The sequence below is a fragment of the Caloenas nicobarica genome, chromosome 4 (genome assembly GCF_036013445.1).
Source record: "Caloenas nicobarica isolate bCalNic1 chromosome 4, bCalNic1.hap1, whole genome shotgun sequence".
NCBI lineage: Eukaryota > Metazoa > Chordata > Aves > Columbiformes > Columbidae > Caloenas > Caloenas nicobarica.
In genome coordinates this window covers 23,474,650-23,490,759 of record NC_088248.1, presented here as the reverse complement: position 1 = coordinate 23,490,759, position 16,110 = coordinate 23,474,650, and the positions used below count along the sequence as shown (strand labels likewise).

The window sequence follows — 16,110 nt, the reverse complement described above, 5'->3', positions numbered from 1 at the left end:
AGGCTATTTTAGAAAGGCTGCCCATGGTAGTCTCAGTAATTATTGCTAATTCTTACTTTATAGCATTTTGCATCTCAGGAATTCATAATTATCATTTGCTGCATGTTTATTGGAAACACACTGAGACTACCAATTTGTTTCACACGTGTCAATGAACAGCTTGTTGATCTCTATTTGCCTAGCCTGTTCTAGAGTTAATGATAGAACTTGAGGATGGACACAGAAGCTGAAATAACCGCTGTTTTAGAAGGTGCAAGCTGAATAATTTGTAAATTGTTACAGTTAATTCCTGATGGCAAACTGTCTCAGATGGATGAGCTTTTTGTATCTACCTGTTGATGAGCAGATCCCACTAAATCTTAAATCGGAACATAACAGGATCGCTAAGATGAGATATCAGTCAGCTCCTATGAGAATCTGTGAATTCTTGCAGTTCTGGCTCCTTTTTATCATAAATAAACCTGCTGTCTTATTTTCCAAAGACAGACATAACTTTACATCTTAATCTTGCAGGGCTTGGACAGCCACCCAAACCTGTATTCATTTTCTTCTTTTTGAACTTCTGCTTTCTAGGCTGCATACTTTAACTTACATACCTATCTTTAGCAATCAAATCCTCTTGTTCTTTGTGTTGAGTAAGTATTGTTTGCCAGTGGTAATGAACTCCTGCTCTCTAGGAGTCAGCAAGGGTAATGAAAAAGTTAAAAAAAAAAAAAAAAGTTTGTGAAATACTGGATGCAGTAGAAAAGAGTAAGATAGTTGGTACTAACTTTGCTAACATTGTTTGCAGATGTATTAGTCCATGTGAGTTGTTTAGAACCTCATAGTCAAATCAGAAAAGTTCTGAATACAGGGTTCCCCGATATTTTTTTTTTACAAGGTAGATCTTGGTAATCAGGGAGGAGGTTATCTGTAGTTAGTAGGAGATCACTTTCAGAAAATATGCATTGCGTTTCACTTTGAAATATAGCTTTAGTGTCTGAATAAAGAGAGAAAATATAGCTGTGCATTCCTCTGTTTTAATCATCTGGTACATATTTTTCATGTCATCACATGCGTACTGATCTGTGGTCTATGGTAGTTCGACTTTATTCTTTTCCAAACAAATGGTGTTTTTATTTGTATGCATACAGAGAAATTACTTCAAAACTGAATAGATCTAGAAATAAAACTAAATCCTAACTAAAGATTAAATTATTTACAGGTCCAGAGGCCTTAAGGTCTATGAGGCTAGTATAAGTAGTATACGGTGAAATAGGAATTTTAGTTTGTGGTAAATCTGTCTGTCCCCAGTAGCTTCAGATAAAATAATTTTATCCTTCTAGAGCACATCAATTTGCTAGTCGGTTGTTCATGTATCAAAGAGTGTTCTGTGAAAATATCAATATCATTGGTTAATATAAATGAAATTAATTTTTAAAGCTGGGCTAAAGGTTGACATCTGAAAAATTGCATTACTTTGCAGAAGAGAAATTTCTGTCTTCCAGTGAAATTTCGGGTCATAAGGGCAAGTAATTTTCACAATCTTCAATGGGAACCAATGAAATATGAACTTCATTGTCACCTAGCCCCAAAGCGATAAGATAAAATGAGCTGATACATCATTTGCTGTGGTTTTATCATCTCCTCCAGTAATTGGAAGAGAAAACATAGGAGTCCTTTACCACCCCCCTCCCCAATCCCTTTACCACCCACACTCAGGCATAAGCCATTTTGCTCTGATCGATACAAAGGTCACAGAATATTTATTTATTTATTTAATTTTTTTATGCTGGGTAAAACTGTCTAGTGGAACATTAAAGTAATGAATATGTTTAATTGAGTTTGTCACCCATGAAAATGCAGTAGAGGATTGTATAGCAGACTGTGCATGCTCACAGGAGGGACTGGATGGGAGAGTGCTACTGTTTGCCTGCAGATTTCAGCAGCTGACTGTATAAATAGCTGAGATTTTAAATTAATATCTCATTTGTTGTTCTTTTGAAAAATCTAAAATAAACTAATAAGCACTGTGATTTATTTAAAAACATATAGATATTTAAAATTATTAATAATCTGATCTAATGCCCTATTAGTTTAGTTGTACTTGGACATATTTGAACAGAGTAGAGAAAGATCCTTTCACTGTGAAATCTGTATCCAGGAACTAAACAGTACCTGGACAGTAGGATCTGAGGATTCCTCAGTTGCAGGGCTGAGATTGTGGTGGAGATCCAGGTTCTGAGTGAACCGAGTCAGGTTTTATAAGCCCATGTGCTGTAATTTTGCCTTCCCGAACAAAAATGAGCCCACAATATTGAAAATACTGCTAAAAGAATGTATTTATGGATTTTATCTCTCAATTGCAATCAAATTTAAATGCAAATTGTTTGTTTGTTTGTTTGGGGGGTGGGAGTTGTGTGCGTGTGGAGGGTTTTTTGTTTTGGTTTGGTTTTTTGTCTGGATGAATCGTAACTTTTTTCAGAAATATACAAATGGGCATCAGCTTTTAAAATAAGCTATTTCGTTTTTATTTTACTCGTGGCAGTTAAATTCGCAGGCACATTAAAGTAATATAATTATTCAATTACTGTTTCAGTTCTATAAGCCATTTGCAGACTTAATTACTTCTAACCTATTCACATTTTCAAGATCAATAGTACTTTAAAATAAAATAAAATATATGATAGCTGATTGGTTTGCTTAAAAGGAAAAGCAAAATGTTGATTTAGTCTCCAGTAAAATATTACTTTTCTAGTTCAGGAGACAGCTGTAGTGATGGTATCTTTTAACTCTTGAATGTAATATTTTACAAGAGACATTGTTTATGATCAACATTCAAGGAGCGTTTTGAAGAAAAGTTAGGATGGGGCATTTGTTTTCAAAACTGTAGAAGGACAGAATAGCTTTAGAGTGAGCATTTTTAGTGTTGGGAAATAACTGTTGATAAACAGCTATGAAACATGAGGAGAGGACTTCTTTATACATATATGATCTTAATTCATTATTAGCGCTATGCTACCTGAATTTTCATGCAACTTAGATTTTAGAATCTCCTCAAAGTGGAATTTGAAGCTGGCAATTCTTTACTTACTAGTTTCTTGTGGAGTTTCTCCCAGCCTTGTGGTGTCAGGACCTGCAGCATGAGGACTGTTTACAGGTTTAGGCCTTTATTTCTATTACATGAAGTAAAGAAGGAACTTAATGCAAAGGTGAAAGTAATTTTCTATTTTTTAATAGTGTTGTCCTGCCATCTGTTCATTTGATGTTGCCAAAGTCTAATTGTAGAACAGTTTGTGTAATAAGATTTTTGGAACTGTAGAACTTTACAATTGGCTCATTCGCTTATTTTAAGTATTTTTAAATGACATAGTGAACTGTATAAGTTGTCTCTCCTCCTGTAAGGTGCAGTGTCTTTTGAAATAAATAAAATAAGCAGTAGATTAAACTTCGTGCAATCTGATCTACTTGAAGATGTCCCTGCTCATTGCAGGGGGTTGGACTAGATGACCCTTAAAGGTCCCTTCCACCCCAAACTATTCTATGATTCTAAGTGTTGAATCAATGAAATTCCATAAATACTCTTTCATATGAGGAAGGTTGTAGTGTTTGTGCATATTGAATTAGGTTGTACATCCTCATTAATCTTTGCCTCATAGGGTATTCCAAAACAGATGTGACAAAACACAGATATAAATGTGAGTAATTTTTAAACTCAACATATAGTACAGTAGCATGAAGAAGATGGTTGTTCTAAAATGCTGAAGGATAATTCTATGTTATGTGTCTTATGGGTGAAAACAGGCAAATGCAAAAATAGTTTTTGAAGTTGTAATTCTGAAGCTGAGATTATCAGAAGTGATAAGGCTGATTAAAAAAAAAAATCCTTCTGCCATGAATGAAAATACTGAAAATGAAAATACTGAATTTAATTTGGAGTACTAGTGAGTTGCTGCAACCAGGGGGTTCTGTTAATAAAATCAGATATTTGTCAGGGAATAAAAGGTTGAATTTGATTTTCATAAGGAATACTTAGTAATACACATGAAAGAAATGTGTTTGTGTTCTGGACTTTTCATCTACTCCATGTAGTGTGATGAGCACGGAGCAGTGGTAATGATGCAGTTTCCATAGCAACTGGTTCACTGGAGAGCTAGACCTCTGTCTAGGGTGCTGTCAGTGTGCGTGGAGGTTCAGAGAACAGCGTCCCAAAGAAGGTCTGCTTCCACCTAATCCAGTTTTAATTGAACTCCAGAGACTTTGAAGTGAAGCTGCAGACCAGGCAGCCGCTATTCCAACTCAAAATGAAGGCCTTGCTCAGCTAGGCCTCAGCTGCCGCTCACTCCTGATAACTTCTGCTAATGAGTGCTTAAAGAATTGTTACAGTGGTGGCTGCTAGTGTTTCTGCAGTGCAGTTCTAGTTTCTGCTGTAAATCCTGTTATACTGAATTCAATAAATTTATCATGGCTGTACAAGGTGCACAACGTAAACCACCTCTGCTGTTTTGAAGTTGGTGCTTTTCCTTCCAATTTTGAAGAAATTGCATGCAGCAGACTTTTGGCCATGTGCAGGGTTTCGACTGTCACAAAAACCGCTCGCTTCACAAGGTAAAAGTAATACTTAATAACAAACTTGCTGATTTCAGTCTCAGTATCCATGTAATAAGTGTTCAAATTTACAGTGAACAGACTGATAGTGACAGTCAGTCTGTTCTATTTTAATTGTTCCTACTGAAAAGCAAAGGTCAGCACACTCCTGTGTGTCTCAAAAAATGATCATTGAAATTATAAACTCCAATTTAAAAATCATAAAATGGATGAATACCAGCAGAAGTACTAAGAGATTTCTGTACACAAGCACTGCAGCTTTGTCTCCTTTGTTGCCTCCTTTGATGTTGTGCTCTTTAAAGGATATTTATATGCATGTGACAAAAGCCAACCACAGTGGTTCCGAATAGCACCATAGAATTATACAAATCTGCCAATTAGCATGGATGGGTTATAGATGTGGTATGGCAAGTACCAGCACAGTCAAAGTGTGTTAGTTCCCCTGTTCCAGGAATGATTAGCAACCATTGACAAGCTCTAGTTCTTTCATCGCATTTCTAGAATTTTGTTTTGGAATAATTATTCATTTCTTGCTTCTCTTTCTGTGTGTCGAGAGAGTTGTGTGTGGCACTTGTATTGAGGAGAAGATGAGAGATTAACTGGAAAAAAAAAGGAGGTGTAGAAGATGATTCGCTTTGTACATTCTGATCTCCTGTGCTATCTGCTTTTGGTTTGCCAGTCTTGTTTGCTGTTCATTCACAAAGGTGGTGCCATATTTTTTACTGTATTCTGTAGTGTTTTTATAATGGTGCTTCTGCTCTCTGTGCTACAAAAATGCAGATTATTTCTGAATATATACTACATGTGAGGCAAAATCTATAAACAAACACTTGGGTTCATTAACAGCCTGTTATGTCAAAGGCTTGAATTTCACTTTTTCCTTTTCCTTTTTTTTTTCTTTAAATACACTATATGTTGCTAAAGTAAAATTGTAGTAAGAATGATGTTAATGAGGATTATATCTGACTCTCCTTTTCTGTGATGGATTTCTGTTAAATGGTTTTGTGTTTGCTAAAATTGACAAATCTCAGAGATTTTCCTTCACTTATGGTTTCTTAATCTGAGGCAGAGAAGTGTCCAGTCCCGCTGTTCCTTATCACTTACATAATTAAGCTTTGAAATGAAAAAGAAAAAGTGAAGCAACAAAGAAACAAAGTGGCCGAGGACTGAAAATGGGATTAGTTTGAATTGTGAAGGCAGACTAAGCATCTGTGTCTGTCAGATGGGATGACAGGAATTGTAACAAGTTACTTTGACAACCGCTTACTCCATAGAGAGATTATGCTGAGTTCATTTGCAGGTTTGTGTTTAACCTTAGCTGACAAAATGATACTTAACCTCTTATACAGGCAACCTTTATACTTCCAGAATTAATGAATGTTGCCTTAACGATAAACATAAGGAACATTTTTTCTTTGAAGAAGTTTTTTCTTGCTTATTTATTACAGGCCTGTTATTACAGTGCTAAAGTGAGTGCAGATACATCTAATGGCACTAGTAATACATTTCAGAATATGGGTTTTTTTGCTTTACTGAAATGCCAAATATTTCATAATGTTTCTGAAACTCCCTCGATTATGGAAAAACAGGCAGTTGTACTTAAAGGAAAAAATGCAAGCAAGTTTTTGAAATCTTTTACATGAGTGGTTGAGTTTAGGACTTCAAAAAAATCCGTTATAGGTTCATAGCATGATTTGAAGTTTGAGCATATTTTAATTTTGCTGCAAGTTTTTCATATAATTGGTAGAATCCATGTTTGTGGATCAAACAGTTTCTCTTGTACAAGATATTACCTATACTAACAATATATTTAAAACATTCTCTCTCTGTCTTTCTATTAGATTCTGGCATATACAGAAGGACTCCATGGGAAATGGCTCTTTTCAGAGATTCGAGCTATCTTTTCCCGACGCTATCTTTTGCAAAATACAGCGCTGGAGATATTCATGGCAAATAGAGGTACTATGAGTATAAAGGAATGGCAAGTGTTGATTTTGGGACATGTGCTCTCTGTTTGGCTGCTCAGTGCCTTTTTTGATACAGATTTGTGTAGACAGGAGAAGGGCTTGGATTAAGTGTCTCGATATTTAAGTTAGTATATTTTTGTAATTTAGTTTCTCCTTTTCATTTTGGGGTTTTTTTGGGGTTTTTTTGTGTTGTTTTTTTTTTTGTTTGTTTTGGTTTGGTTTGGTTTTTTTTGGTTTTTTTGGTTTTTTTTGGTTTTTTTCAGTGAGGAATTATGATCAAATATGATAACTGGGAATTAACAATGCCTCACTTTCATTTATATCCACATATTTATTTGGCATCCTCTGGAAACTCTTGCTTAAGGCATACTTACCTCTTATTTGTTTTGCATTAAGAGTGGTTTTTTGTCCCTTTGGAGGGTTAATAGTTGTTATACTTACCAAGAACAACATAATGGAAAAACACTACTGGATTAGAGCAGTGACTGGTATATCTTCATGCTTTATTTCTAGTAGTATTTTTTTCCAGTTAGACCCTAGTAGAGGTTTAAGAAATATACGTGTGAACTTTTTTATGAACCCTTTTTTCACCTTCCCCTTTCTTCAGTTCCTTTTTCAGACGCACATATGTACTGTGACAAGTGACTCAAAATATAGTCAGTTGAGACTTAGAGAACTTTCTTCTGATATTTCTTCCCCCTAAATTTTCTTTTAAATCAAATTATATGATGTCTTTGTGGTTTAAACTAATATTCTTTAAGTACTTTTAGTGCTTTTATACTGATAATGAAATTTTGAAAAAAAAAATTTTGAAAACTGTATACAAAGACACCGAATAAAGTTGGTCTTAAGATGACACTTTTTAAATATGAAACATTTTTTGGTAATGATATAAAACACTGTTGTCCTGAAATCAGTAAATGTTCCATAGGATAACATGTTTTTATGCAGTTAGTACGTTAGTAAAAAAGTTTTTGTCTGAGCTTAAAATGGTCTCTGATCTTGAACGTGGTTGGTAAGTACTCAGACAAATATCTCACAGAGCATTGTTGTGCATATCTGAAGTGCATATTCTCCAACAAAATAATAATCATATGCATAAATGTTTTCCCATTTTGGAGCCTGTAGTTGTACTCTGTGAAGTCATAAATGTCCATTGATGGTACCATAATTAGATTTTATTTAGGTTTTTAAGTTGCTATTTCACAAGTGTCCTTGAATGTTTCAAAAAAAAAGAGAAGATAATATTTTGAAGAATTTATCTTGAAAATATCTAGAAAGTAAACTATAGTAAGTGATCCAGTTAATATATAAACTTTTTTTATAATCAATTCTAGTAGACAATCTGTGCATATAAGTTTAACTTCTATTCAGAAAGGAAAACAAATGTAGACCTTGTAAGTTCTGTAAAAATGACAGCTGGTGTTCAAGTTCCTGTTAGTGGTAAATAAAAGCAGTTCTGGAAATCATATAAAAACAAATCTATAGTAGCCTGAAGGAAACAAGTCTAATCTTTTACCTGTTCAACACATAAGCTTAGGGTTGAATGTTATTGGGCCAGAAAGCCTGAAATAAAAGGTGTAAAATCATGCCGTATTTCTACTCTTATGTTCACAGTGGGTGTCATGTTCAACTTTCCTGACCAAGCAACAGTAAAGAAAGTGGTTAACTGTCTACCTCGGGTCGGTATTGGTACCATCTTTGGACTACCTCAGACCAGGTATTTTACAGTTTGAATTAATTTTATCTGTCAGCTCTGAGTTCTTTTTTCATCAAACCAGCCTACATAGTTTGAAACGTTTACACCTGCTGGTTTACAAAACATGCACATCATCAGCTTATCATTCCTGCCTGCTATTTGCGATGTGTTGGTGCAGTAAAAACTTTTGAATTTGAGATTTTTGGTTTTATCTCTGTCTGTTACAGGGAAAATAGCTTCTTTTTGGCAGTGAGACAATCACTTACCCTACTTAAGGAAAATAGGTTTCTTTATGCTTGCCAACTCACTGAAATTTAAGACTGATTTAAGACTGGTTGTAGGACTGATTAGCTTTTATGACAGTGTTCAATTATATTAGCTTGACTGTAACATGCTTGAATCATCTGTAGTATTTAAATGTAGATAAAAATGATAATTCCTCTTTAGAAGGATATTAAAGTGATGTGTAGAACAATATAAGCCGAACAGCATATGAAGGATTGGCATGGTGTGCCTGTCTTGTAGCTCTGGATGACGGGGTTCAAATTTTACATAGGGTAAGTGAGAAATTAGTATTACAATGTTAGGCTGTGTGTTTGGGTCCTAAAACTAAAGACTATGAGTCGGTTTTCCCGATCTTTTTCGCAGAAGGTTAGGGCTTGATTGCCAGATATGCTCTGGATAAAACACAGCAGCTCAGTTTAATGAGACTGATGGAAATAGAAGTTTTTGAGGCATACACCATCTCTAGTTGAATTGGTTACCTCTTGTATTTTAATGAATGATAAACTATTTCTAAGTAGATTAACTTCTAAATTTTTAGAAGAAACAACAACAGTTAAGGAATATCTTGATTGTTCTTACTTTAATTTTTTCAAACTTTTCTGTGCACAGAAATGGCACTAAATAGTTGGGGATGTTTTCTGCTGTGTTTTGTAGTTTACTTTTTTAAAAAAAAAATCAAGTCCAGAAAAAAATTATCTTGATTTGCAATTATAGCCACTCTCTAAGAACTTAAGGATTTCTATTTGCAGAAGCAAATTATGTGTGAAAATTTTTAAATATACAGGAAAGTATATACACATTCGTTCAAAATTTCACATCTGTTTATACTGATAAATTTGTTTCCAATATAATGCAGTTATGAAAATTAGAAAAAACATACTCGCTTACTGTAACTGTTTTCTTGAATTGTTTACCAATACCTGTAAAGATTTGTTAACTAAAACTATATCTAGATTTTTTTTTCTATTCTCTAAATGTTGTGGTTCTGGTATTTGCAGATGTTTTTGTTATGAACAAAAGTCTTGGGGATTTTATGATAAACTCTTCTCTGCTTGACTTATCACTTCAAGGATTGACTCTCTAGTCTTCTTTCACAAACATTAGGAAATCTGGCATGAAATTCCAAAAGTCTAATTGAGTTATTTATGACTAACTCCCCAACACTGCCCAGAACTTAAATCTCAAGAGGATGGACTTCATAATGAAATTCTATCATCTTATCATTGTTTTCCTTTGTTCCTGAGGGATTTAAAACCTCTTCTAAAAGATGACTTTATTCTTATGTGAAATTTTAAAAGTCATGTAACTTTCTTGTTTAAGGATCTGCCATCTCTCTAAATCACTAGTAACACATTTCTGTAATACATCAAGCCTTCATGGAGCAGCTAAATTTGCACAGCTGTAAAGGTTTCTGTTTGAAAGCTTTCAAATCTTGGCATATCCAGCTGTCAGATGTTTTAATCTTTTGTTCTTGTTAGATTATAAAATGTTAAAAATGAACTTCAGGTATCCAAAATAGCAATTTGATATCCAGAGAAATGTAGCGCAGGATGAGTAAAAAGAATGTGGACAACTGCCACTAAAATTCAAACAGGTAAAAAGGAAGACCCACCAGGTTTTCTCATTATTTTCTTCTGATGTTTGTTTTTGATTTTCAGACGAATTTCTTTGGCTAGTCCACGACAGATTTTCAAAGCTTCCAATATGACCCAGCGATGGCAACAACGAGAAATTTCCAACTTTGAATACCTGATGTTTCTAAACACTATAGCAGGTAACACAAATTACTGTAATGATTCAGAAAAGGAGTTGATGGTGGCCCAGTCTCAACAGAAATGGGCCACTACAAGATTTCGCCCTTTTAGTAAACAGCATCTTCTCCTGAAGAATAACTTCACAAAATCCTCCTGTATGTACTTTATTTGTAATTATTTTTATGTTTGTGTAAGAATAAGTGCGTAAGAATAGAGAGGCATGCAATTAATGATGCTGTACTGAACTGCACTTATATATCACTCAAGTCAGAATATCTTGACATGGACAGAATATCTTCTACATGGACTATGTACTATTTAGCAGAGTCTCAGAAACAGTAACATCTTTATCCCTTAGTATTCTAAGTTTTAGTATTCATAAGTACTATACTCCCTAAATACTGCTGATGCAACAAGGTCTCTTCAGGGCTGGAAACCTATTGGAAGTCTCAGCTGGGGACCAGGGTATTCCTGGAGCCAATAAATACTGTTACAAGATGTATAGTTGGTCTTGGAAAAGAGTGTCTGGATCACCAGCACTGCTGTGCCCTGACACCATTCATCCATTCCCAAATCCTAATTAATTCCCTTGTGTGGTTGTCCTAACCCCTCATTCTGTAAGTGCTAAATTCTATTTCATTTAACCCATCTCACCCCGTTACCTTCTAACCAACTTCAGTTTAGGAAATGGAGGCTAATTGTTAGGTCTTATGACCTCTCTTATTTTCCAACATATTTTGTTCTCAGAGCAACTTACAAAATTTCTCAATTTTCAGCTCTTTTCTACAGTATTGACAGTGTCGAAAGGTCCAGTAATTCCCTTTCAGACTTGGCTCTTGCTAACACGATTGATAGAGCAAATGCCTCTGCTTGCACTAATTACATTTTATACAAATGGTCAGTTTTGCTAGTTCGTGTAGTCAGTCATTAAGTCAGAGATGCCAGGATGCTGGCAGATTACATAAAAGTGGGAGTAGATCTGCTTGCCACTTGACTGCCGAAGTGGAATGACGCAAGGTCATGACACTGTTTTCTGTGGCTCTAGTGAATAATCCTTTTCAGCTTAATTATTGAAATAATAAAGTGGGTTCTTACCTACTTGGTATTTGAGATTAAAAGGAACAAAAAGATAACATTATGGAAGAAGGGAAAGCTTAGTTGCCTATGATGTGGAATTAAAAGATTGTTGTGATAGATATCAATTTCAAACCAATAAGCGTAGATATCACAGTGCAATGTAAGCAGCCTTAATTTGGAATAAGAGATAACATGCAACATAACCAACTGATTAGGGAAAGAAACGATCTGACTGTACCGTTTAAAAATTTTGCAAACTGGATGGGAAAATACTGAATGGTGTAAGAAAACTGGAAAAAGATAAACTTAGGTCAAGTTTTAGGAAATGTTTTCTGACAACCTGATAGATTGGGTTGTGAAAATAATCTTCCTGGGGAAGAAGTAAAAACGGGTCCTGTGAAACTTGTAAGACCAGGCTAGACAAAATCTGAGAACATACTGGTTGGAGGTGATGTGAATGAATGAGCTTGTGCAGCGGTATCATAAAAAGAGACAGGATCCATGTAAAAATTATGCATTTTAAAATTATAAATCAGAGTATGTGGTGTATGTGTGGTTGATTATTCTAATTGAATATTTATTTTTTTTTTACTGGAAGAAGGGTATTATTTTAATCTTACAAATGCATGAAAGTGCATGTGTGAACCTGCAACCAGAACAGATTTTCTGTTCTGGTAAATATTGACATATCCATAGATGGCAAATGGTCAAGGAAGAATTCCCCTCAAAGTGAATTCTCTACATGAAATGGTTATTATTTGCATAATTTCTCAATCTAAGAACCTGAACTGTTTCATTTTGCTTTTGATATTGAATTCAATAGAGGATGTAAAAATACTGCTTTAATTTTTAGCAACAACAATAGTCATCACCTCTTCAATTTTTGAAGTGTTTTCACCTCAAAGAAACTGAAGACAAGATGACATAAACAAGGAATGGAGAAATGCATAGAAAATGAATGGATTTAACTGTCATTCTTACTGTATGCAAAAGAGTTTACCATTAAAATGAAATGAGCTGCAGTGTTTTAAATTAAGTACTAGCAATTTGTGAACTTCTTTAAATTTTCCTTTTCAATAGAGCAAAGTAGGACATTCAAATGATGAAAGATCTGAAATAAATTACAGTTCTTTTGAGGATCTCATAAAGTTATATTGTTGTATCTTTAGAGGTTGCTATTTTAGTTAAATATAATTCGCTCAGCCCACAGAGTTGTGATTTTTTTGTTGTTACTTGTCAGGTCGAACTTACAATGATTTAAATCAGTACCCTGTCTTCCCTTGGGTTATCACCAACTATGAATCAGAGGAGCTGGACCTTACACTTCCTAGCAACTTCAGGGATTTGTCAAAGGTATTTGTCATCAGATATACCTCTTTTTCTCTGCAGTATTTATCACAGTAGTTTTCAGTCTTGTTAATGTTTTCTGCTGGGTTTGATACTTTAATATTAAATGCACAACCATTAAAAGTGTTTCATTTCTGCATACATATACTGACAATGGGGATCAGATTGTGGGAAAATGAATTATTGACGTGTTCTTATTGCTTCTGATTGTATCAATTTAATAATTGTTAATGGAAGGTGCTCTTAGTTGCAGCATACGCATTATATTTCATTTCAAATTTTAATGACGTTAGGAATGCTGAGGCTGCTACAGATTAAAAACTAGCCATTTTTTTTCCTGATGAGAATTGTGCTTTTTTTAGCAGCAAAGCATGTGATACAATTATGTTTTGAGTACTTTTAAATCATTACCCTTATTCCCATAATTAGCAACTTTTTTTTTGGTCAGTTTTTAACAACTTTTCAAAACAACTTCACCTTTCTGGCAGAATAGCCTTGTTTTTCTATGATTCTTTCCCAAACAAACATATGCAGATGCAATACTATACAGCCTATTTATAGCTTTATGGAGTGTGAGTATTCTCTTTCGATCTTTTCCAAGAAAAGAATATTTCATTTTACAAAGTAGAAGCATCTATCATTTTCTCTACAAAGAATAGGTGCACTGATCATAAAACAGGATCTTTTTCTAAAAGCTAGCTATTAAGGGAAATGACTGGCACATGAAGCAATATAGTTACTTAGTGGAAAAGAACATATTTTAATTATAGCTTGTTTTTTACAGAAGTCTTCCATATAAGTTTGTAATTTGATAGAGAAAATAAAAAAATAGAAAACCAACCACAACAAAAAAACCCCAAACCCCAAACCAAACAAACCAACAACACAAAATCCCCAAAGCAGTAAGTCAGTTTTTAAAAGTTCTCGCTTCAGTTCACAATTGATTAAGCTAAACACAGGTCTATGAAAATCTTGAGAAAATGGTTTTCTACAGATTCAGAATTTTACCTTAAAAAAGGTCATAAAATATGTATATATATCTATGTGTATATATGTGTATATATATACACACATATATGTATATCTGTACTTGAAGACTATGCCATACATTTTATGTGTGTGTATGTATGTACAAACAAAAATAAAGGAATAATGTTTTTAACTCCAATGCAGAGATATATTGAGATACTGTCATTGTAATATTTTCTAATAGAGTTGTTTAGAGTAAGTCATGCACTCTGTGCTTTCTCAGAATGTCTGACTGACACAAATCCATATTAATGGGACACGTACACATATTTTATATTTTAAGAAGTCTTTTGAAGGTAAATAGTATTTTAAAATAATTTATTGTTGTGACATTTAATAAATACTTCTTTAATAATCTCCAGGCCAAAAAACATCTGAAGAGAGTTTACAACTAAATGCACCTATTACCAACCTAGACTAAATAAATATTAGCTATTCGAAATTGTTTAAAACCTAGGAGTACAATTCTCCAAAATTCAGAGTTAACATTATACCGTGAAGAAATTAAAAGACAGCAAAACACAAAATTGCAGATGATGATTAGAAAAAGAAACCTTGATTTTTCTCTTTCAGAAATATAATACAAACAAGAATGGTGCTTAATATGAGTTAAAACTAAATAGATTTTTTAAAAGACTTTATCTTTGCTGCTCAGCCTGCAGCAAGAACTTTACCAATGGACATCGTGGGGGTTGGACTAAATGACCTTTGAAGGTCCCTTCCAACCCAAACTATTCTATGATCTGGCACTATTTCCAAAACTACTCTACAGACAAGAAATTTTTATGAGCCACATGTGTTTGGTCTTAAACTTAGGTGAAACTCCAGGAATTTGATCCATTTTCCTCATACCACCAAGCTGTTCAATTAATATTACCTTCTCATGCACATCAGCTATAGAGACAGAGACTGGTGACTGGATGAATTACACTGAAGCGAGGATTGAAAACTTAGAAGTAAGGTTGGGTCTGTGTAGCTTGAATTAGGAACTAAATCAAATGTATTAATCTTTAATAACTTCCTTGATGATGACATGAGTTTCGCAACCTCATTTTCCTTTAACTTTTGTTAAGTGATACTTCTGCATATATCATGTCATTGCTAAAATAATTTGAGACAAAAAAACTATTCTTCAGCTGCTATACTTCTGAGACATCTCCTTTTAATTGTATTTTAATTTATAAACTAGTCAAGTCAGTCAGCACTATAATCCTACTCTTTCTTCCTCTACCCTGAAACAGAACTAAGTGCAGCGTAGAGCAATTTTTCCTCATTTTTTTCTCATTTTAGGTTAGGTACCACTCTTGCCTCTATCAAGAAATTGGATAGCAAACCTGCTCATTTTCTAGGCTTTTTTAATTAACAATCACTGTTTATATGGATTTCTTTCTTCATGAAGTTAGTCTTTGAGGATTACTAAGTATACTTCAAGTTCTGAGGGAATATTTCCATTGCTGTTGCTGAGAGAGGACATAGAGACATTACCAAGTGGACATTTCTTAGGTTATATATACATAACCTTCTCAATCATGTTTGAAAACTATGAACTTAATACAGGAAATAACTATTTCAATATGAGATGTCACTCGTACTGTATTATGAGTAGAAGGAGTCTAATTATTATTATTTAAGCCTGTAACATGATATTTGTGGGAGCTTTTAATCTTTAACAGGTGATTAGCAGAGAATTGACCCTATTGTTAGGGAATAGTACATATATATAGGTATATTTAATGTGCATTTTCCTTTACCTTCTGTTACATATTGTGGATAAAACAGTGCTTATCTCTGAGAGTCTTTATCTCTGAAAATGTAGCTGCTCTTCTGGATAAATGCAAATCCTTCCCATACACAGAAAGTCTTTATGCCATACCTGTCTCAGATACAGCAGTTCAAGTTTTGGTTACTATTCAGGCATTTCTAGCAGTACCAACTTTATGTAGTTTAAATGTTAAACTTTGTGTCAGATGTTGAGTTCATGGGAAAAATCTGAACAACTTTGCTAATATTCAACTATGAAAAAGTTTGAATGTTGTGTGCTTTGATATTTTCATAGTAGTACCATCATCTTGGGGCTAAGACTTCAAAGTAAGTGCTAGTAATGTATTGTAGCATGTCTATGCTTTTGGACTGCTAAAGGTTTTAAAAATATTTAAAGATATTTCACTTAACATTTTACATGGTTTTAACAGTCTTTTAACAGTCTTTTTATTTCTTTTCCTTATCCATGTCCAGAAAGACATCACAATTTAGTGCTCCCACTGAGTAAAAAAAAGAAAACCTCGCTTTTGGTCTGACAGAAAGGATGTCAGGTCAATATTTTTACTTGTTTTGGTACCTAAGAAAATGAAAAATTTATTCTTCT

The 16,110-nt window shown here is 34.0% G+C and overlaps 1 protein-coding gene across 4 annotated transcripts in view; it reads left to right on the top strand.

The window, feature by feature from the left end:
• The window catches only part of LRBA (LPS responsive beige-like anchor protein), a 412,983-nt gene that overhangs the window by 267,323 nt on the left and 129,550 nt on the right, over window positions 1–16,110 (top strand). For all 4 annotated transcript variants that reach the window (XM_065634945.1, XM_065634947.1, XM_065634944.1 and 1 more), the window contains 4 exons: window positions 6,429–6,546; window positions 8,172–8,274; window positions 10,197–10,312; window positions 12,610–12,722. In XM_065634945.1, the coding sequence (XP_065491017.1) occupies window positions 6,429–6,546; window positions 8,172–8,274; window positions 10,197–10,312; window positions 12,610–12,722 (450 nt within the window). The remainder of the gene's footprint in view (window positions 1–6,428; window positions 6,547–8,171; window positions 8,275–10,196; window positions 10,313–12,609; window positions 12,723–16,110) is intronic.